Source organism: Balaenoptera acutorostrata, chromosome 4, assembly GCF_949987535.1.
Source record: "Balaenoptera acutorostrata chromosome 4, mBalAcu1.1, whole genome shotgun sequence".
In the NCBI taxonomy this organism is placed as follows: Eukaryota; Metazoa; Chordata; class Mammalia; order Artiodactyla; family Balaenopteridae; genus Balaenoptera; species Balaenoptera acutorostrata.
This window is the reverse complement of record NC_080067.1, coordinates 108,930,297-108,954,448: the sequence shown is the minus strand read 5'-3', so window position 1 is coordinate 108,954,448 and position 24,152 is coordinate 108,930,297. Positions and strand designations below refer to the sequence as shown.

General features: G+C 39.7%; 2 protein-coding genes across 5 annotated transcripts in view; one reads left to right on the top strand and one right to left on the bottom strand.

Annotated features, from left to right (window-relative positions):
- Positions 1–12,580, bottom strand: part of PROS1 (protein S) — a 61,791-nt gene extending 49,211 nt beyond the window's left edge. The window contains exon 1 of the mRNA XM_007164082.3: positions 12,343–12,580. Coding sequence (XP_007164144.2) covers positions 12,343–12,418 — 76 coding nt within the window. The 5' untranslated portion in view covers positions 12,419–12,580. The remainder of the gene's footprint in view (positions 1–12,342) is intronic.
- Positions 12,581–19,820: 7,240 nt separating this feature from the next.
- The window catches only part of ARL13B (ADP ribosylation factor like GTPase 13B), an 89,862-nt gene continuing 85,530 nt past the window's right edge, over positions 19,821–24,152 (top strand). For all 4 annotated transcript variants that reach the window (XM_057545564.1, XM_007164081.2, XM_057545563.1 and 1 more), the window contains exon 1: positions 19,821–20,158. Coding sequence is in view for 2 of the 4 variants with exons in the window: in XM_057545563.1 (XP_057401546.1) it covers positions 20,100–20,158 (59 nt within the window). In the remaining 2 variants the exon portion in view is untranslated. The remainder of the gene's footprint in view (positions 20,159–24,152) is intronic.

Here is a 24,152-nt window from a genome sequence, read left to right as displayed (position 1 = left end):
CAGGAAACTCTAACATTTACGGAAAAGGAGAGATCATCAAAACGACAGAAATAGAATTAGTAACACATACGTATACAGAGAGAGAAAGAAAATTTGAAGATAATGCTTATAGACATAAAAGGAGGTCAATTTCAAAAGGATAAGTTTCAACAGTGTCAAATGTTGCAAAGAAGTTATTAATATTAATTACTATTATTTAGGATGAGAGCTAAAATGTATACAGTTGGTTTAACAATAGGATCACCATTAACATTCTCAGTCCCCAATACAGTGGGAGGGTGAGAAGAGAGGAGACCTCCAGAATAAACTATTTCTTCAAGAAAATCAAATGAGAATAGGAAGAGAAAGAGTGGGTAATGACTTTAAACAGAGGCAGAGAAAACGTAACATTTTCCTAAAGTAGGGAAGGTACATCACGGAATAGCTGTGAAACTCAATGAAAAAATGCCAAATATGTTATTTTGAAAGATGGAAAATATCATATAATTGCAGGAAGTTACAATTTTACCATTTTTATGGAGATTTAAAAGCCAGTGTTCTTGAATGTGTCCTTTTAAAGTCCATTCCAAAAAATGGACCAGAGGACTAAGAAGAATTATGCTAATGGCCTAGAACCAGTAAGAGCTGGTTCCTATTACCACTCCTCCGTAGAAAGACTCAGAATCTATGTGGATAAATTATCCTTATTTTATTTTCCCTCAAGCCTGGAGATTTCAATTTCTATATTTGGAACAATGTAATATAAATGAAGGGGTTTTCCCCATACTAGACCTAATAACACTTAATTTATTACGTTTAGAAAAAACAAAACTGCAACTTTAAAAAATTAAAGCAACGTTTGCACTTTAAAGTTAGACTTAGAAACCCCAGTTCCTAAAGGTCCTCTGTTACCCTCACATCTAATAATTTTTTACTGAAGACCTTCCCTACATCTGCGTTCTCCTGCCATGGGGCTCAGCGTCTTTTCTCCCTTCTCCGACATCCTCTCCCCTTCTCTTTCTCTGGCCACTGCCTACTGCCACCCCTGCAAATTTCTGTTCACTTCTTATGCAGAATCATTTATCTATCTTCTCTGCTATGGCCTTACAGACCAGAATGATTCAAACTCTTAAGCGTAGGGATTACCTGAAGGTCTTGTTAAAATGCGTACTCTGAGTCAGCAGGTCTGAAGTGGGGTCAGAGATACTTCATTCCTAATAAACTCCCGGGTAATGCTGCTGCTGGTCTATGGACTACACGTGAATAGTAAAGCTATAGACCATGTTTTGGGGACTTTACTTTCTAAATCTAAAGCCATTTTCAAGGCAATTTCTAAAATAATAACAGTTCTCACCATAGGAGTAATTTCAATATCAACTGCTACAATATTTTTTTCAAGCTGCCACATTAATAGCCAACTTAATGTCATTATACTAAGTCATCAGCTGGTCTGTTCGTAGGCATGTTAATTATGCTCTCTCTCTATCACAAATTTTATTCAGATAGTTAAAGCAACCTTACCCTGTGTAATATACATCACCAAAGGTTTAAATGGGCAACAAGTATTTGTGCTTCTCTTAGAGGAAGAAACAGTAATCTTAACCTTGGAGGAAAAATGTTTGTAACAGAGACAATGCTGACCAAATATTCCATGTGCTTCCTTGCATTGGAAGCAGATGTGAGTTTTGTTACTTCTGCACTAAGACGGTTAAGAACAAGTACGAAACTGAGTTACTTGTACTGAGGTGGATGGACCTAGAGTATGTCATACAGAGTGAAGTAAGCCAGAAGGAGAAAAACAAATACTGTATGCTAACACATATATATGGAATCTAAAAAAAAAAAAAAAAAAATGGTTCTCAAGAACCTAGGGGCAGGACAGGAATAAAGACGCAGACGTGGACTTGGGGACACTGGGAGGGGGGAAGGGTAAGCTGGGACGAAGTGAGAGAGTGGCATGGACATATATACACTACCAAAGGTACAATAGATAGCTAGTGGGAAGCAACCGCATAGCACAGGGAGATCAGCTCAGTGCTTTGTGACCACCTAGAGGGGTGGGATAGGGAGGGTGGGAGGGAGATGCAAGAGGGAGGAGATATGGGGATATATGTATATGTATAGCTGATTCACTTTGTTACAAAGCAGAAACTAACACACCATTGTAAAGCAATTATACTCCAATAAAGACATTAAAAAAAAAAAAAAGAACAAATACGCCTCCTCCATTGCTTCCTTTCTTGTGGGGACATTGGATGCCATGCATTCCAGATGGTACAGCTAGAGATGTAAGAGATTTACACAAACCACATTGAACTTTACATGACTAAAAAATAAACTCTTATTTTACTAAGTCACTGAGATTTGGTGATTTGGAGACTAATTTGAAGATTTGTGGATTAAAGTGTTATCACACCATAGCATATCTTACCCTAATTAACATAAGATTATGGAAAATTTAAACTAATGCCTATATTCAATAATGTGCTAATTTGCTCCTTCATTAATTCTAAAAATAAGAGAGTTCTAGTGAAAGCATAAAACACATAGATAAGACAGAGTACTTCAGCTTATTCCTTGAATAAAATAAACAATAAAGCAAAAGAATGAAAAAAAAAGCCCTAAATATATTTAAATATTAGAGAATAGCACCAAGAAAATATCAGTTTTCTAAATTACCCTATAATATAAATGGGGAAATAAAGATCTTAGAAACCTTTATCACACATCAATCCGTGATCCAAAAAAAAAAAAAAACGGAACAAAATCTTATAAAGTATCCTAAAGTCTGAGAAGGCTAAGGACAGATCACCTGGTATGGTTGGAGAAGACAATAAAGAGAAAGAGTCTTTCAAAAAAGAGGACTGGCATGTGAAAAGACCACAAGGGAGAGAGGACAGAGAAGGACCAGTTTTCAGAAGAGGGGCAGGGAAAGCTCATTTGGAGGAAAAGATTTGGAAGCCTCCAGATCATGAGCCTTGTACACCAGGTTCAGACTTCAGAAATAGTAGAGACAAAAAGCAGCCGCAGATGCCTCCTGCTGATTTTTTTAGAAGCAAACCACCATCACATGGTGGGAATGGTGGGTGCCTTCAGCAACTGAGGGCCTGAGACCTACAGTTGCCAGAAACAGAATTCTGCCAATAATCCATGAGTTTGGAAGAAGATTCCAAGCTTCAAATGAGATCTCGGCTCTGGTGGACCCCTTGATTTTATCCATGTGAGAACCTGGAGCAGCTCCCTGAACTTGTGCCTGGACTTCTGACCTATGAACCTATGAGATAATAAATTGTGTTGTTTTAAGATGCTAAGTTTGTGGTAACTTGTTACGCAACAATAGAAAACTAATACTCAAGGCATATATAATTTTGAATTAGGCTGAATGTATTAATATTGCTAATTTTGTTCCATGTGCTAGCTAGAGCCCCAGCTTCAGTGCTAACAGCTGGTTTGGTTATCTAATGCTATCGCAGACAAAATCTTGGCACACACTGAACAACACTGAAATGCCAGACATTCCTTGACATAATATCAACGAAGGAATAGGAGTCAGATGTTCTGGCTTGAATTGTTCATGTGGCTCCTACCTGTTCACCTCCTCACTTATCCACCCCACTCCCTAACAGAAGAAAAGAATATATTTTCATGACTATCATAGACTATTGAGAAAATCAACGGAATTTTAAAAAAGCATTGTACTGGCTGTTCTCCCTAGGTAGGAAATCTTGCTGGGAGGGGCTGCAATGAAAATGGGCTCCCGGATCTCAGGTGGGACGGGAGGAACCTGCGTGGCTGAGCTTAGGTAGCAGCCTGTACTGACCTGAATCAAAGTCAGTGATCAAATCTTGGAGAAAGGATTAACAGGTAAAGCTCTCCCAAAATTAGACGGAAAGACAACCCACAAAATTCTTCACTGAGTTTTTCACCCCAAACTCTCTGGGTTAGCAAATAGAGGCCGTATAGTCACAATACAAAGAAATCACCACCTCGCCTTAATTACCAGTTGAATCAGTGGATGAATACAGAACCTCTTGAATGAAGAAGAAAGACGCCCTTGAGGAAGCATCTGTAAACTTTTCTCCTAGTTTTCTCCAAAGCAAAATAAATGCACCAGGTAACTGCACTAAGGAAAAAGTCTCTCAAAACTTTATTCATTATTAGATGCCTAAGATCTAAGATCAAAACACCTAAGATCTAAGGTATGCTGTTCAGAATTGAGGATTATGAGGCTCAGTTGATAAAGGGAATTCTGTCCTGAAACTATAGGCCCAATCAGACTCAATCTTCAAACTGTGATTCCTTCTGATTCCTTCCCCAGGCCTAAGAGCACTGAACTATTTTCAGCAAAAATCTGGTCATGTCGGACTATTCCTGCTCAAGTGAGAAACAAGTTGCTATATACCTGGCTGTCCATTACTAAGATGGAAGAATAGATTTTGATGGACCTCTTATTTTTGAGGCATATTCCACTTTTAGAAGTTCTACTCTGAGCTTTTTACTATGAGTCCAGAAGCTGCCAAGTGTGGGTGGAAACCAAAATAAGAGAATGCTCTCTAGCTAGTTCAAAGTTCATTTCAAGCAGTCTGTCATGTAGCCGAGCCAGTGACTCATCAGATCTAACTGGGCTTAAATGGTCCATAGGACGGCAGGGTACTCTTGAGACACCCTAGCAAGTCCCAGAAGAAGAATTTCAGGAGTGATCCCTTTGAGTTGGGAGCAAGTCACATTTGTTTCAGCAATTATTTTCCCTTTGAGAAACTATTCCTGGTGTCCTCTTGGACTTTTGTGAGGTGAAGATCTGATCACAGGACAATGTGATTTGAACATCTCATCATGAACTAGATGCTATGTTTTTCATCTAGCCATAAATTTAGTTATGACAGCAGTTCAACTGTGAAATGTTCAAAAGGTATGAATGGGATGAGCCTAAAGCACCACTAAGTGGCCTGGGCCAGTTTCTCATTCTCCTGACTTCTTTCCCTCCCTCCACCTCCCTTTATGGACTCATGAGGAAAGGCCTACAACCAAGAATGAAAAGGAAAAGATGCCTCAGTGTGATGTACCAACATGAGCCAGAGGTAGACCTGCTACAAAGCTACAGCCAGAAATGAACTACAGCCTCTCTCAAGGGTGATCCTGAAGGGCACAGGAGAAATAAAACCTTCACAGGGGGCGGACAGATAAGCAGTTATTTCTCATTGTCCACTTTGCTTAGAATGAGAAATTATCAGAGATCAGAATTTTTGCTACTTTCTCAATAGTTACAAATGGTCTGTCCAGTTGTTCAGAGACCTGTAAAGAGTTAGATCTTAGGCTTAGAAACAAGGAAGTTTGGGCAAGAATTGCCCCAGAGCTGAGAATATTTGTGTTCCAAGTGGATAGCCCCATACCAGGGAGGTTCTTAATTATAAAAGGGGGCAGAATGGCCCACTTAATGATTGTCAGTTGTGGTTCTTCTCAAGGTAATCTAGTGCAAGGCTCACAAACTCAGAAATCAACAAGTGTCTGATAGGTACCATAAACAAGAGAAGAGAATTTGGTGACAAACAATGAGGAATGCTTGGAATTATGGCAAACTGGAGAGGATATAATCTATCTAAAGAAGGTAGCTCTGAATCAGCTCTAGCTGAATCTTTTTTTTTTAAGATTTTTTTTGATGTGGACATTTTTAAAGTATTTATTGAGTTTGTTACAATATTGCTTCTGTTTTATGTTTGGGGGGTTTTTTTGGCCACAGGGCATATGGGATCTTAGCTCCCTGACCAGGGATCGAACCTGCACCCCCTGCATTGGAAGTCGAAGTCTTAACCACTGGACCACCAGGAAAGTCCCAGCTCTAGCTGAATCTTGCTGTGTTGGAATGTGGGCCCAGAATTGCCAGATCTTCCTTTGTTTTTCAAAAGAAGTTATAAAAACAAATTTTTGGATGATATTTTCTGATTTTTAAATTGCTATGAGGACCAACACACAACTCTGTGGGTACATATGGCCATCAGGCTGTTGCTTTGTGTCACTCAGTTTAGTGCTTGTTCAATATTCATAAAAAGGCAGCCATGGTGGCAAGGATGGAGACTACATGTAGACTCAGTTACACAGACTTTCCCTCACGAACGGTCACAGGCTCTTGCTGTTAGCAGAATTCCTATTCATTCAGCTGTTGTAAATCGGACAGATTACAAAAGCCAACCAGTTACCTGATGAATGGCTGACTAGTTAGGGCACTTTTTTTATGAAGGAGCAGCAATTTGGACTCAGAGGTAGAGACATTTATTCTTTATTTGGATTTAATTTTTCCATCAGCACCACTACTGGAAGACTTGTTCGATGCTTTATGCTAAGCCGTACAACTTTAGAATTAACTCCACAATTAAAGAAGTAAGTCAATGGGATGATTATTATGGTTTTCATTGGTCTTATTGTGTACTCTAAGACCTAGAAAGAGCTAGCCTTATGGAATTATGGACTGATCAATTATTGAGGGCTCAGTTATTGCCTTTTGAGACACAGTACTATCTTCCAAAATGTGGTTTTTTAAAAAAAGTGGTACATTCTCTGAACCAGCAATCATTAATATTTGGTGCTCTTTTTCCTGAAGCCAAAATACACAGGTTAGGAGTGAAGGTAGAAAGGGAAGAAGTACTTGTCATGATTTGATGGTTAGTGACTGAGGTGAATTGTGTCCTTTAAAAAAATGGTGAGGTCCTAATCCCCCAGTACCTATGAATATGACTTTATTTGGAAATAGGAGCTTTGCAGATGATCAAGTTAAGAAGTAATAAGAGCAGGCCTTAATCCAACGACTCATGTCCTCATCCAAAGGGGAAATTTGGAACAGAGACAGACATGTATAGAGGAAAGATGATGTGAAGACACAGGGAGAATGCCATCTACAAGCCAAGGAATGTCTGAGGCTACTAGAAGCTAGGACAGAGGCATGGAGCAGCCCTCAGAAGGAACCATTTCTGCTGACACCTTGATCCCAGACTTCTAGTCTCCAGAACTGTGAGACAATAATTCCGTTGTTTAAGCCACCCAGGTTGTGGTACTTTTTTATGGCAGCCCTAAGAAACTACAGTAAGTCCCCTACATACAAACCTTCAAGTTGCGAGCTTTCAAAGATGCGAACATGCATTCGAGTGTCCAATCACATAAGTTAGTTTAGGTGTCTGGCGTACACTGTCACGTGCATGCATCCTCTACAAGTGGTTGTGCTTTTGTGTACTTTACTGTATAGAGTACAGTAGTACAGTAACTTTATTTCAAATCCAGGATGTCCAGAAGCAAGAGTAAAAGAGGTGGTGATGTAGCTGGTACACCTAAGAAGAGGTTCATGATGCAGGAAATGGCAAGGGGATTTTCTTTATTTGAGGAGGCACTGTTAGTTTTTGAGGCACAGGAACCAAACGTAGAACTGTACACGAAGGTTGCAGCAACCGTTCAGAAAGCAATCCAGTGCTACCGTGTCATCTATGACAAGAAAAAAAGAGCTGCTCCCCAGACATTGCTGGATCGTTTTTTCAAGAGGGTAGACAGAATTGAATCCAGCAAGGAACCAGAACCTGTGTCATCAGTGTCAGGTGTGAGTGAAATTGCAGCTTGCCCTCCGTCTCCTATTGCTGACGATCCTTCAGCTCTACCATCTTCCACCTCCTCTCCCTCCTCCAGTTAGTAACTCCTCTTGCCTGTTCACTTGATGCCAGCCCCTGTATGCCAGCTGATGTACTGTACTACTGTACTTTACAAGGTACTGTACTGTAAGATGTAAAATGTTTATTTTTTGTGTTTGTTTTTTATGTACTATTTGTGTGAAAAGTATTATAAACCTATTACAGTACAGTACGATTGTGTTACTTGGATACCTAGGCCAACTTTGTTGGACTTGCGAACAAATAGGACTTACGAACTCGCTCTCAGAACAGAACTGGTTCGTGTGTAGGGGACTTACTGTAATTGACTGACCTGTTCTCAAATTTTTTGGTTTCTTTCTTTACAAGTAGGTTCTGTTCATCTAGAAATTGGGAAACCAAGAAGGAATGCATTCACTAGGAAACCTAACATATTTTCCACTGAATTAGAAGCTGAGACTGCTATGTAGCCATTTCAAGTTCTTTACTCCTGTTTGAAAAAAAGAGAGAATTATGCTGGAATGACAGTAATCAAGGCAAAATAGTGTAGTTGCCACATACAAGTCAGGGTTAGAAGTGTTGCCTCTCCAGGATGACTACTATACACAAGAGAAATTGTAAAGAAGAGATGGATACAATCATCCATAGGTGGGAACAACAGGGCTCAGGTTCTTCCTGAATAAGGGTGTGGTACATCTAAGTGAGTAGACAAAAAAATCAAACATGAGGAACTGCCTAAAAGCAGGAGACATATGAACTGGGTAGTGAAGGAAGAAGTCATAAATACCAGCTCTAGCTTAAAACCAAGAGAGACAGGCAAGCCCTAAAGCCAGTACCTGTATTCCCTTGCTTGTCTTTTTAAAATTATTTTCTGGAATATAGGATGTGTTGGTATACTACGATGTATCATTTCATCCATAAAGCACAGCACATTGACACAGAATTGTGACAGAACTAGAGGAGGCAAGGACATCATCACCTGATGATACTAAACTAGGAAATGGCAGCCTTGAGCCTTCCTCTCTGAGTGTGGTGACTGGAATCTCTTGAAGAGGAGGTCCTTTCTGCTGTACATTAGTTATTTGCATTATATTAGAAATATCTGCATTATATTTGAAATGTTTTTCAAATGGTGTTCATGGAAAGAAGGGCATGTGTGTATGTTGTACAGCCAATAACTGGAATGTGTAGACTTCTCTTGTTTCTGCTTCCTTCCCAGGATCCATTCCTTTGTGGGAGCTGTCCTTCTGGCACTCTACCTGATTCTACTGAGCTGTCAACCACAGGACTCCAGAAACAAGCTAAGCCAAAATAATCAGGCTCTGTTTTCTAAGAAATTCAATCATGAACAGGTATACACAGAACTACAAGGCAGTTAGAACTAAGTCATCTGATGGCAGCTCCTCACATAGTGAGCACATGAGTGCCCACTATAAATGCCCAAGTCCCTGGCTTCCCTAAGCCTGGTTATTCAACCTGCCATTAAGTAGGTCTTCCAATAAATCCACTCAGCTTTTTTTTTTTCTCTATTTTTCTTTCTTCCTTCCTTTTTTTTCTTTCTTCCTTTCTTCCTTCCTTCCTTTCTTTCTCCCTTCCTTTTTCTTTCTTTCTTTCTTTCTTTCTTTCTTTCTTTCTTTCTTTCTGCTTTAGTTAGCAAGAGTCTTTACTGTTGCTTGTAGCTAAAGATTAATTAATATATGTATTATCAGGCTTCTCATATTTTTTCTCACAGTATTTTGAAAGTTTAAATATGCATATAGATCATTTAGCTATTAAAGAGGTTATTGAACTTGGTGGACAGAAAAGGTCTATTATGAGAAGCATGAGCATATATCCTAGATAGGATTAATGGCAAGAGAATACGGCACAGGGTATTGTTGTTGTTGTTGATGATGATGATGGAGTACACCAGATATTGTCTCTAACTCTTCCAGCACCAACCCCAACTCTAACCTAAGCTTGATAAAATCTCTCCATCAGTGCAACTTTTTGGACTCTGAAGTAAAGGAAATTTAAGCAAAGACAAAGATAGATAAACAGTAAAAGAAATGGTCAGAGGAAGAAAGAGGAAAGCAAAAAAGAGAAGGAAAATATGAGTCAGTAATGTCAAGGGTAGACTGCACCTAAGCAGAAGTGGAAGTCTGGAAAGGGCCAAATTAGCACAGCCAAAAGGGACATCCCCTTTCTTCTATTTTTCTTCACACAGCCTTTAGTGTGGTATACAATATATAGACAGCCTAAGTTTTAAATCTATAGATAGACAGATACACATATACGTATAGATACAGATTAGATACAAGCATGTGTGAAAAGTCAGTTCACATCTCTGAACAATTTCAAAAAAGTTGAACTGGATGATTTCTCAACTCTCTCAAACCTAAAGCTGTGATTTTTAAACTTTTTCTTTAAATAGCGACTGTATTTCTGTGGACTAAACAATAAATCAAATATTTGGAATTCTAATTCTATCTCAAATTTACAATCTTAGGGAGTAAACACATTCCATCTGTATCTCAGTTTTCTCCTCAGTAAACCAGAAATGATTTTTAATCCAATTAAACTAGAATTAAAGAACTAATTTATATATGCTATCAGTGTCTATATAAAACAAGATTTCTCCATACGTATGGTTTGAATATCTCTGTATAATACACATAGACACACACATCATTTTTTAACTCTGCCTAGATTCCATGAACATGTAACAATCTCTACAAAAAGAAAGGGTTTAGCAAATTCCTGTGGTGACAAGCAGTACGTGGGGCAAGCCATTTTTGCCTTTTTCTTCTCTCTAAAACACTGGTTATCATGTTTTATGTATTTACCCATATATTTCTTTGTAAGCACAATTAACAACCTTGTTCTCTGGTACAGAGTTCAACAAGCAGACCCCTGAGAGGACAATGCATGGCAGTCCAGTCCATAAATGATTATCAGTGGAAATGTACTCTAGGCTCCCATGGATGGGAAGATCATGGTTGGCCCTGGAGGATGCATTCTCTGTATTTTGTTGGCTTCACTTGTACACTCTAAAATCATATTTCCCAATAGGGAAGCTGTCTCAGTCTGTGCAGGGGTCAATAAAAACCTTTCTGTGACAACAGCATACTCCATATGTTTAAGCGTTATTCCCAACATCTTGCCTTGCGATGTTCACATTATTTCCTATGTTAGTCTTTCCATATTGATTACAATTTACCAGTTATTTAGACCCAGTAGTTTTTCATGCTTTAATTATCCCCTTTGTAATTATTTTTTCTCTCCACTTCCAAATGTTATTTTCTCTCTTCAGTGTTTTTTTGTTGGTTTTCACTTTCATGAACTTTCATTTCATTCTGGTAGAATATGTTAGTGACTTCCAAAATGGAATGATTGCATTCCAGGAGAGTGTGAAGATAATTCATTAAGGTACAGAAAGAAAACACCAGTGCTACTGTTCAGATTTATTTTGACTTTATCCTTTAAAAACTCATTTAAATATACATAATATAATGTTCATAGTATACTAGGTCAGAAGTGCAGGTGTGTAATAAATAACTAAATATTAAAAAAAAACCACTGGTTATCAGACAAATACTTGATTGTCCTACTGAACTATATAGATAATGAGTTACTGTATGTGGTCCATATATAGGCTTAATGATAGAGGTTTGCATGCTGAAGTTCTGCTATTGTGCGTCTTTAATATAAAATCAACAAATGTTGTTTTAGCCTTTAAATTAGAATTTTAAAACACCTCATTCATCCTGATCTGTAACTAATAAAAACTAATAAAACTAGTAGAATGTTAGTAAATTCCTACTTAATTCTCCTGACATTATCATCTTTGAAAAGTTTACATTGGAGCTTTAACCAATCTAAATGCTATGGTGTAATTCAGAGTTTATCTCTCCCATGCCATTTCCTGAGAATAAAACATAGCACAAGTAAGCATTTTTGACCAGTGAGCATGTTTAACCTTTAAAGAACAAACTAATTAACTGACAACTAAGATGTACTAAATGCCTTGATATCCCTATATATATATATATATATTTAGAGAAAACTCAATATCCTGCCTTGAATCCAGGCATGGGAACATAAAGAACAGAAAACACAAAGATAAAGTACAAAGAACTCATGCGACGACCTCAGATCAGTGGCACTCCGTCAAAAATCCTCAGTACGAAATTATCTGAGAACTACAATCTTTAACAGTCCTTTTGATTTCAAGGTTAAAAAACTGACATCTCCGTACTGCTACGCAAACCCGCACTCATCCCCAAATAATTCGTGTGTCAATGTTGAGATAAGGAAACCCAGCTCAAAGTCCAGGCATTGCAGAGCGGAGGTAGGTTGCAGCAGGGGGTGCTGGTTGGGGACAGGCACTAGTACAAAGGGAAGACAGAGTGGGCTGACTTTCCTCTCTACTTTTATACTGTAATGTGCTCATCCTTGTCCTCTGACTGGGAACTTCAACTGTTTGGGGCAAATGGGTACGTGTTCTAATTCCTTCACTGATATTTAGTATCACTCTTGTTCTAGACTCTGTCCTGTAGTCAACACTTGATTCCCAGAGCAGGGTGAATATTGACCCTGCCTCCACCATTACACTGCCCGCTAGATCCACGGCTGATGGAAGCACTTGCTGGAAACTTTCTAGGAGGCTGCAGCCCTAGAAAAGAAAATCCTCCCAGGAGGGCTCGGAGTTCAGTTGGCAATGCTGAGAGAAGAAGACAAGACGCTATTGATTACTCACAGTTCGCCTCCAAGACGGGAAGCACTAGGGCGAGGCACGCCAGCAGCGCCCCAGAGCGCCCACCCAGGACCCTCATGGCGAAGCGCGCGGAGGCGCGGGCGGGGACGGTGGCGCGTCGCGGCGGGGACCCTTGCGCTCGGCGTGCCGCGGGGCTGCGACTGGAGCGCCGCTGTCTGAGAACTGCGGCGCGGAGGCGCCTGCGAGCGAGCGCGCCCGCGGAGCAGCCGAGCCGGGGGCGGAGGGGACGGCCCGCTCCCAGCCCCCAGCCCGACGGGGCAGTGATAACAAGGACATTTCCTGGAAGCTTTTCTTTTCGGAGCTGGGGGCAGGGCTCAGGGAAAGTGCTGAAGGCCTAGTAAACACTGTCGAGACATCCTCCTCGCCCTTTCCCAAACTCCAGCGTTGCGTTCCGGTCTCCGGAATGTGAAGTTTGCCAAGGAAAAGGGGAAGCAAACGCAGTAAAACACACATACACACACGCAAAACACAACCTCCAGCGAGCCGGAGTGGAAGGCGGAGTGGCCAAGAATACTTTGAGGACTCAGAGGTCGGGGTGTCCTGGCTTAGAAGGAAAGCATCTTGAGAGACTGACACTGGGAATGAAGATGTTAACAAAAACCTAGAAGCGAAATGAGAACTCTAGGAAGGCTACAGAGAACAGAGATAATGGAATCAAATGTGATAGTTTTGATTGTCTACATTTTTGTTTTGTTCTTGAATTTATAGCGTAAAAAAACTATAGCAAAAAAAAATGTTTTGGGAAAAAAGAGCATGTATCAAATTCTATCACTTTCAAACAGCTCGTTTTTGGTTTTTGCATGTTACCTCTGCTTTTTTGTGCTTAGGCAAGCATATTTGAAATATGTTACTTAATGTTTAAGGCTGCCTTTGGAGCTAAACCGCCTGGATTCAAATGGCAATGCTCTGCAGCTTACTAGTTGTATCATCCGTAAAACGGAGATAGTAGTAGGTTTTCACAGTGTTAACAGAAGAATTTAAAGAGATAACACACGTGAAGCAATTAGTGTGTTAAAGAGTAGCACATAGTTAATGCACACTTACTACTATCATTCCAGTATTTCTGCCCAGTGAACAATATCTGTTGATTTCCTATGTGTGTGAGTGAAAGTCAATAGGCTGATGATCTTTCAAGGGTGTATTCCAGCTCTAGCTTTCTGTGGTTTTATGATCCAGGTGGATGAAAGTTGTTATTAGAGTCACTTTTTCTAAGAAAATTTGCAAAGGAATTGTTGGATATATCCATATTCTTCCCTCTATTAAATTCTCTTCCTTCTTGCTATGTATGAATCTACATGTCAATCTATTCACCACTTTATTCCCACCCGAAGTGATTTAATTATAAATATAATTCTAATCTCGGTAGAATTGTTTGGTGGGCTAGCAATCAGAACATAAAACAAAATGACCTTTAAATACTATATTTAATTATTGAATATTTAAATGCATTTAGGCCATGAGTCTTTCCTCATTTGTTAGGAAGAATTACAAGTAGAATATCAATTTTGAGTTCTCAAAATTTCATGAGGGAAAACTTCCAAAATCATGAATCAACAGCATTAATAACAAATCATCTCCCATACAGACATTAAAAAATATAAAGAGTATGAAGAAAGAAATGTTGGAGAAATGCAAGGTACCTAAAAGAAAAATCTTGATCTTTCAAAGACTCCAACTGAATGTGAAGTTTTAAGTCATTTTAAGACCGCAAATGTACATCACAGTGCTAACAATAGTTGTTAATGTGTCCTACCTACACTGTAATGTTGAACTTTGAAAAATAATACCCTGAAATGTTTAAAATGAAATTTAATAATACCTCTTTGGATAAAATTTTCAAGTTTTTAATTTATTGCATAAGTTCACTCTGTGAAGATGATTTTGCCTTTAGCTCAATATTGATTAACATTTGGTCAATTTCACTTGGCCAAAATTTGTTTTCAGTATACTTTTAAATATGCAATTAAATCTTATTCAAAATTTAACTGCTAATCTAATCCCTTTTCCTAGTCCTAATTCTAATCCCATTCCCTCACCCAGTTTTACATTTCTCCATATAATCTTCTACTGGTATATTGTCCCATTTACTTATTAATTATGTCTATTACCTGCATCCTCATCTCTCTCCACCATGCCTGCTAAAAATTGGCACTTGCCATCTGCCTCTACAAAGATTAAGTCACTAGCTACCGCAGCCGCTGACCTTCAACACACCCTGAAAGGAGTTCCGGGTAATCAGGAATGAGGCACTCTGTGCTCTGGGAAAAACTGACAGAACAGGCCTTCAGATAATTAGATAATTTCAGAAGATTTTATGAGCCCAAATTCTTGCATCTCCTCATATCTAGAAAAGCAGTAAAATCGTTAACAGTGACATCTGCTCCTCATCACTAGCAGCAAGCCTCTGCCAAAATGTGTGCTTGACTGCATGTACCCCCCTTCACTAAAGTCCTATATAAAACTGACCTTCCCCCTGCCTCTTTGGAGCAGTGCCTCAGAGTTATCTGAGATGCTCTTTCCCAGGCTATAGTACTCATTTTGCCCCCAATAAAACCTAACTTGCAACTCTCACATTGTGCATTTTTTTTCAGTCAACAACCACTAGAATGTAAAATCCATGAGGGCAGCAATTTTTTAATGTTTTGTTCACAACGATATTCCTAGTGCCTAGAACAGTGACTGGTACATTAACATTCAACAAATTTCAGTTTAACAGTATAAGTCTGGAAGGGGATTTCCCTGGTGGCACAGTGGTTAAGAAACCGCCTGCCAATGCAGGGGACACTGCTTCGAGCCCTGGTCCAGGAAGATCCCACATGCCGCGGAGCAACTAAGCCCGTGCTCCACAACTACTGAGCCTGCGCGTCTGGAGCCCGTGAGACACAACTACTGAGCCCGTGTGCCACAACTACTGAAGCCTGTGCGCCTAGAGCCCGTGCTCCACAACAAGAGAAGCCACCGCAATGAGAAGCCCGTGCACTGCAGCGAAGAGTAGCCCCCGCTGGCTGCAACTAGAGAAAGCCCACGTGCAGCAACCAAGACCCAACACGGCCAAAATATATACATATATGTATGTGTATGTATATATATATATATCTGGGAATATTTATGCCCAAATATCAACAGTGATCATTTTCAGTGGTGGGGTTATGGATCATTTTCTTTTTGCTGATTTATGTATTTTACTTTTCTACAATTATCTTTTAATATTTGCTTTGTAAAAACAAACAAATACTAAAGTAGTTAAACCACAGGCATTAAGGACCTGTCTTGTTTTATTTGTTTGTTTGTTTTAGATAGAGTGATTTTTATGGTTGTACTTTAAGAATGTTATTTGTTAAATGCTTACAAAATGGATCAGATTAGAAACCAAGTAACATTTATACAAGAGATAACAAGTGTTGGTGAGGATGTGGAGAAAAGGGAACCCTTGTTCACTGTTGGTGGGAATGTACACATCAGTACAACCATTATAGAAAACAGAACAGGAGTTTCTCAAGAAATTAAAAATAGAACTACCATATGATCTGTAAACATAGAGTGTTGCCCACGATTCCAGCTCTACAAGGATCAAGTCATTAGCCACTACACTCACTGACTTACAAATACATGCTGAAAGGAATTCAGGATAAAGTGTTCTGTGTTTTGGATCTATGGGCCCCTAGATAGTTAAGAAGTGTATCTAAGGAAGAATTTCAATGACCCCAGATTCTTGCATCTTCCTGTACATAGACAAGCACTAAAATCCTTAACTGGAGATATATGTTTATGTGATTAGCAGTAATCTTTTACCAAGATGTATGCTTGACTACATGTATTTTCCAGCCAAAAAATTCATATATATATTAACCTCTTCAGAGCAGTTCCTCAGAGCTATCTGAGAGGCTGTCTCCTGGGCTACAGTCCTCAGTAAGTCCTGAATAAAACTCAACTCACAGCTGTTATGTTGTGAGGTTATTTTCCAGTCAGCAGATCTGACAATTTCACTTCTGGTTATATATCCAAAGGAAATGAAATCACTCTCTTGAAGAGACATCTGTACTCCCAAATTTATTACAGCATTACTTACAAGAGCCAACATATGGGAAAAACAACCGAAGTGTCCATCAACAGGTGAATTGTTAAGGAACATGTGAAATCTATCTATGTTGCACATTTATGTATGGCAGTAGGGCATTATGCTAAGTGAAATAAACCAGACAGAGAAAGAAAAATTCTGCATGTAATCACTTACATGTAGAGTTTTTAAAAAGTCAAATTCATAGAAACGGAGAGTAGAATGGTGGTTTCAGGGGCTGAGGGGTGGGGAAATGAGGAGAGGCTGATAAAAGGGTACAAACTTTCAGTTATAAGATGAATAAGTGTCAGTCGCTGTAAGGCTGAGGAACAAGTCCTGAGAGCAGGTGAGGGGATTAAGAAGAGACGGGGTCAGGAGGGTGGTGTACAAGCACACACACTTTATTTCCCATCAAAACTCTTTTTATAGATTGCAGTAGGCAATACATGTTTTTGTTAAAATCACAAGACAGAATCATCAGACAGTATTTCCTTAATGTTGAAGTTATAGTACAAAACATTCTGCGAATCAGAATATAAACATGCGTGAGAACAGACTGTGATTACCGAAACACGCCAAGGACAAACTATAGTTAGAGAAACCGCAAGCAACCTCACGGGCCAAGACTCATATCGTCTCTAATAACTCTTTCAGGTCCTGTCAAGAATTAAGCAGGACTTTGCCATGCTTTAAGCTGCAAGGACTGTGTCAGCTTGCAGCTGGTTCCCGACAAATAAGTTTTGAGGATCTAACCTATAGCATGGTGACTATAGTTAATTATACTGTATTGTATACTTGAAATTTGCTAAGAGAGTAGCAAATTCTCACAAAAAAAAAGAAAGAAGGAAAGGTAACTATGTGAGGTGGTGGATGTGTTAATTAATTTGATTGTGGAAATCATTTCACAATGTATACATATACATATACATACATTTTCACATATATCAAAGCATAATATTGTACACTTCAAATATATTACAATTTTATTTGTCAATTTTACCTCAACAAAACTGGAAAAAAAAAGTAACCATGTGACATTTAGGATGCAAATTCAACAATCTCTGGGAGATGAAACAAGAGTCTTAATTAGGATGATGACGGCAAGATTGTTTTTTTTCATTCAGAACAAACTAGGTTGTACTGCAGTCAAACAGCCACAAAATTATAGCAGCTTAAAATAAGTGTTTATTTCTTGCTCATAGGAAGTCTACTACAGGATTTTCTAGGCAGCTGTCTTCCATGTGTTGGCTCAGCATTCCATGCTGTTTTTATATTGTAGTATTTCAGAGCTAAAGTAGGCTTCCACAGTTACCATTGCAAGGGATGATAGAACATGGAGAATTGTGGACCAGCTCTTAAATGCTTTCACCAAGAGGTGATATAACCACTACACTCACATTTCACTGAACAAAGCAGGTCCCATGACTTCAAGAAGGTGGGAATAACTATTTTATGTGCTTGTAAAAGAAAAAGAGAACTGTAAATAGTGGGCAGCACATATGTCTACGAAACCACTTAATATATTGAAAAACTAAGTCAGCTAGTTAACTAACTGACCAACTGTATGCTGGTACCAGAAATGTTTGGTAATGTATCACTAACAGAATTAAGGAAGACATGAAGTAGAGCAGGGGTTGAGTATAGTTCCAGAAATGCTCAAGGATAGTTAAGTATAGTAGGGCTCTTCAGGCACAGAAATAGTTATTAGACTCTCCAAGAGAACATGTTTTTTAAAAGGGAAAGCAGAGGGATAAAGTCAGATCTTAGAGAATACATATAGGAAGCTGAAAGAGGAATAACCAGTGAGATCAGAAGATAACCATAAAAGTATATAATTGTGAAAAGCCAAGGGAGGAAAGAATTTTAGAAGAGTTAACTACATTATATGTAGTTACAGAGGTATTATAGTGTCTGGACAGGACAGTCTGGGCAGAGACAGTCTAGCACTGATGAGGAAGGGCCAGTTCAGTTAGGAAAACCAGTTGAGGTCATACAGCCTTGAGCAACTGGAAAGAAAATTGAAGTTATCAAGGCAGGACAATGAGAATAGTGAACAAGATCCCTAGCAGTTTGGAGACAGAGGTAGGGGGATATATACCATAAATATTTATGGGACAGGTGACACCAACTTCAAAAATCTGCTATCTACTATTTGTTAGAAATTGCACCTGAGCTTTATTTCTCTCATTTCATCAACTTAGCAACCCTGCAAAGTAGGTATTTTCATTGTCATTTTATAGATAGGGTACTTGAGTTCAGAGCCAGTAAGCTGTAAGAGATGTATATGTGTTTGAATTAGGGTTACATGAATTAGTAAAAGACAGAAAATAATTTTAAAACTAGATCTACCTTAATCCCAAACCATTATTTTCTCTTGGATACACTGGGCTTCCCAGGGTCCTCTCTCCTTTTACCAGGATTTGAAAATATATATTTAAGTGGAGACTAAATGGACACACGGGTCGCTACATATAATGCATTCATTTTTTTTCTATAGGAATGTACTTGTCATTGACTTATTTCCAAAGAATATAAAGGAAAAGCAGATATTACATATCTCTTTAAATAAAATAAAGCATGTTACAAAACAGCTAGTAGATCATGCTCTCCATCTTGCAGAAACCAAATAGCTAGCAATCTATGTATCTAAAAATCCTGGAAAGAATATACATCAAAATATTAACATTGGCTATCTTTGGGTGGTGAGTGTGAGATCTTATTTTCTTCATCTTGTTCCTTTTTCAGTCTTTTTCACACTTTCTACAATGAGCATATTATGTCTTTTGTAAACATAACCCCACACACAACAAATATCATAAAATTCCATTTCACATTTTATGTAACAAACAGCAATAAACGTTATACAGATTAAAATTTCACTCTCATCTGAACTATTGGATAGTTAGCAAAGGAGTTTTCCACTCATTCTTAACTTAATTGCCCCAGTGTATTGTTTCTGTAGTTGTGCAGCCAGAGTTGGCTGGAATTCCGCAGGATCCTCATCCTTGCTTCATGAAACAAAACAAAACAAAACATGCACAAGACCTGAGATCTCTGGATCTCAGTTGGGGTTGGAGACGGACGAGGAGCAGCACCCTCACACAGTTTGGATGGGTATGCAGCTCGGTCTTAGCCTAAGATCTGTTGGAAATCCCTCAACTCATCTCTAGACGCTTCCGTTGCCTAGCTACGAGAACCACCTTCAGCTCCCCCCCTCCCTCTTCAAGACCACTCCCCCTTCTCCCTCCCACCTCTCGGGCAGGGGCGGGGAGCCGGGCCGCTTTAGCCACTCAGAGCCCTCTGCGGCGGGCCGTCGAACGGTGATTGGAGAAGTGCATGGGCGGTGCTTGGGGAGGGCCTTCCGCGCCTGGGGGAACGTCAGCACGTTGACGCGGGGGTTTTCTCTGGTCGGCCCAGCAAACCCTTCCCGGGTCTGTGAAACTGCGCCTTTGGCCCTGCTGTGCCTGGGCGCGGAGCGCAGTATTCCGCTCGCTGGTCGGCGCGGTTATTGGCCTTGGTTCTCGGACTGACCGCCCTCACCTCCCTCCCGGCCTCTACTCCGGGCCCATCCTCGTCAGGGGCGCCTCGCGGCGGCGGCGGCCCCCCAGACTCGGCCCAGGACAACTAGCGGCCCACCTCCGCTCCGGGCTCGGATGGGAGGTGGCGGGAGGAGCGGCCTGGGATGTTCAGTCTGATGGCCAACTGCTGCAGCTGGTTCAAGCGGTGGCGGGAGCCCGTCAGGTAGGCTGGAGCCGGTTGGCCGGGTGCCTTCCTAGGGGAGGGGGACAGCTGCGCCCCAAGGGTCGGACGGGACGCCGCCTGTCCTCTCTAAGCCTGGACGAGTCTCCCAGGCCGCAGGGGATGCTTTCCCTCCCACTTTGATATATCCCCTCAGGGAGCGATAGGAGAACGTAGACTTAATGTTTAGTTGCAGTTAAGTTCTCATCCGTAATGCTTAGTATTGTTATAATTTAAATGGGTCCTAATTTCTTAAAAAGTTGTGGATTTTGTGTGTGTGTGTGGAATTGTGTATTTTTCCTCTGAAACTTTTGTAATGGGAATTTTTTTTTTTAATAGGGAAGAATGGAATATAGTTTTCATAACATCCACAAACCCCTTCCCAACACACACATTTTGTTTGAGAACTTGGGCTTGAAATCTGGCTCCACTACTTAATAATTATATGACTTAACCACTTTCGGCCCCATCCTCCTCATATTGAATGAGAATGATAGTATTTACGCTTTAGGAGTTTTGTATTGAATGAGAATAACTGATGGAAAGTGTTCTTAACTGTAGTGTAGCTTCAATTTTTATATGAGATTAAGCCCTTTAGTTGAAAGAGTCCACTTCTTGATGTTTCATTTTGAATGCTAGATGTATTAATATTTTAGAGCCTGCTACTTGGTATTCATTCATTTGCTGAGAAAATACCATGTGCCAGGCACTCTGCTGGGAAGAAGTCAGTGAAAATGATGCTTTTAAAATTGAGCTGCTCAACCAATAAAGAAACCTTAAGTTCGTTGGTCTTTATAAATAATGTTGATTTTTTATAATTCTACTTTAGAATTAGGCCAAGGGTAAATTATAGCAAAAGTTTTGGGTTTCTCAATCATTAGCATTTCAAGTAAGTATTTGCCATAAGGATGAACTATCCTTTAAAGAATGGCTCTGAAAAGCTACACTTATAAGGAAAACTATATTCCTATATTTGGAAATTTGCTTTAAATGAAACTTTTGAATTCTTCTCCTGTTATTAACTCTTAAATGGATGTGAATCTTTTAGATATAAGTGATGTGATCAACTTTTAAGAGTCAAAGATGTGTTTGGGTGTGTAGACTCTGATTTAATTGGTTTTAATCATGTTCTGGTCTGATTGCCCAGTCTCTACTAAGATGGGAGGGTTATTCATAATAGATGGCCCTTTATGTTTTTCTCTATGTCTGGTTTTTTATAGCTACTTTATTTATTTATTTATTTATTTTTGGCTGTGTTGGGTCTTCGGTTCGTGCGAGGGCTTTCTCCGGTTACGGCAAGTGGGGGCCACTCTTCATCGCGGTGCGGGGACCGCTCTTCATCGCGGTGCGCGGGCCTTTCACTATCGCGGCCCCTCCCGCTGCGGGGCACAGGCTCCAGACGCGCAGGCTCAGCAGTTGTGGCTCACGGGCCCAGCCGCTCCGCGGCATGTGGGATCCTCCCAGACCAGGGCCCGAACCCGCGTCCCCCGCATTAGCAGGCAGACCCCCAACCACTGCGCCACCAGGGAAGCCCTATGTCTGGTTTTTAAAAAATATATTTTATTTTTGTAAGAGAGCACAGTAGTAGCATGTGTCCTTTTAACTAAAAACACTCAAAAACTTTGCACTTCAAAGGGATTTTCAATTTAATTTATCATTCTTTGTGTTTGCTTCTCCCAGTAGCTATAGTATAATAGTCTATGGGATGATTAAAGAAAAGACAGAGTTCAGAGAACAGAGGATGTATTGATTTCCAAGTAGAATAGATAATTGGATTTGATTAATAAAGCAGAATTGAAATTTAACCCTATAACTCAGTTTATTTTCTTCTTTAATAAGTAGTAGTATCAAGATCTGAGCTGTCCAATAGGGTAGTGACTAGCTGCATGTGGCTGTTGAGCATTTGAAATGTGGCTAGTCAGAATTGAGATGCTGTAAGTGTATAATACAAAGTGGATTTTGAAGATTTAATATGCAGACGGGAAAAAGGTAAATTATCAGTCTTTTTTTCAGTTTGATTACATGTTGAAATGATAACTTTTGCATATACTGGATTAAATAAAATATAATATGAACTTTATTTTCACCTTTTATTTTCACTTTTTAAAAGGCAGTTACTAGAAAATGTAAACTGGAAAATTTAAACTTATATGTGTGGCTTGCATTGTATTTTTATTGGACCTCACTGATCTAGATCATGGCATAATATGAAGGACATGGGTAAAATCTCTCAGTGTTGGATAGAGCTAACTGTCAAATGACTTAAAAACAAATTGGGTTACACCTATCTTTTAAGTACCTTTGTTCAATGCCTGGTTCATAGTAGTGGCTGAATAATATTTGCATAGTATTTTATGTAGTTTGATTACTCCTTAGCAAATCCTTAAGTAAATATTAAGGAAGTAGTCCATTTACTGGAATAAATGAGAGGTGAGCAAGCTGATTTTAAAAATATATCAAATTTTGTACGCTTAGGTATATTCTGTATTTTTTAAGTTTTAGGCTGTGCTGTTCCTTATTGAGATTCCTCTTCATGTTTTTATACATATATATGTATATATATTTTTTGGCTGTATTGGGTCTTTGTTGCGCGCGGGCTTTCTCTAGTTGCGGCGAGCAGGGGCTACTCTTCGTTGCAGTGCGTGGCCTTCTCATTGCTGTGGCTTCTCGTTGCGGAGCACACGCTCTAGGCACGCGGGCTGCGGTAGTTGCAGCACGTGGGTCCGGTAGTTGCAGCACGCGGGCCCAGTAGTTGCAGCACGCAGGCCCTAGGGCGCGTGGGCTTCATTAGTTGTGACTCACGGGCTCTAGAGCACAGGCTCAGTAGTTGTGGTGCATGGGCTTAGTTGCTCCGTGACATGTGGGATCTTCCCTGACCAGGGATTGAACCCGTGTCCCCTTCATTGGCAGGTGGATTCTTAACCACTGCACCAGCAGGGAAGTCCCCCACGTTTATATTTTATGAAGATATGTTTGTAAGTGTGAGAAGTGAGTGTGTGTAAGAGAGAAGATCATTATTAATACACTATGTTCTGAGATTACTTTGCTGACTTAACTACTGTATACTGCACCCTTTGGATTTACCCACCTGTTCTCACTTAGATTCTCTCCCAACGAGCATATTATTCTAGAGGCTGGGATCAGGGATTAGATGACATATTCAGAACATGTGATAGGGACAAGGCAGGAGTCAGAGGTCAAGAGTTAAAAGTACCAGTCTAGGTCAGGAGTCAGACCAGGATGCTAGGGAATTCAGGAACACTGTATCTGCTCTTGTTAACCACCAGACAGAACCTAACGTAGGCTCTGCACCTATGTAAAATTAACCTTGAATAGGCTAAAAGGTATACTCACAGATAAGTAAGTGGCTTGCTCCTGTAGAAGCAGTGCACTATAGTGGGTTTTTTTTTTTTTTTTGACTTTTTATTTTGAGATCATAATACAGTGATCAAAGCTAAGGGATTAACTTTGGTCCTGTACTATTAACTAAATTATAGATTTTATTCTGAGTTCACTCGTTTTAACATCTAATGCTTTTTTCCCCCTGTCCAGGATCTAATCAAGGATTCCACATTGCTTTGTTGTGTCTCTGTTCTCCCTCAATCTATAATAGTTCTGCAGTTTTTCCTTGTCTTTCATAACCTTGAGACTTTGAAGAGTACCTGTCAATTGTTTTGTAGAATACCCCTTACAAAGATGTTGCTGCATAAATGGGTAAAGGAAATACCATGGAGGTGAAATGTCCTTTTCAGTACATCATATCAAGGGGTACATGATTTTGATATGTCTTATTACTGCTGCTGTTAACCTTGGTCACTTGGTTATTGTGGTGCTTTTCAATCTTTTGGCATCAATTGACACTTAAGATCACTCTCCTCTTGGAATTCTCTTATTTTTTTTTCCTGAATTTAAAATTTTTTCACCTTTCCGCCTATTTCCTTTTCTATCTCTTTTTGCCAGTTAGCCTTCCTTCATCCGACTCCCAAGTTTGCTTTAG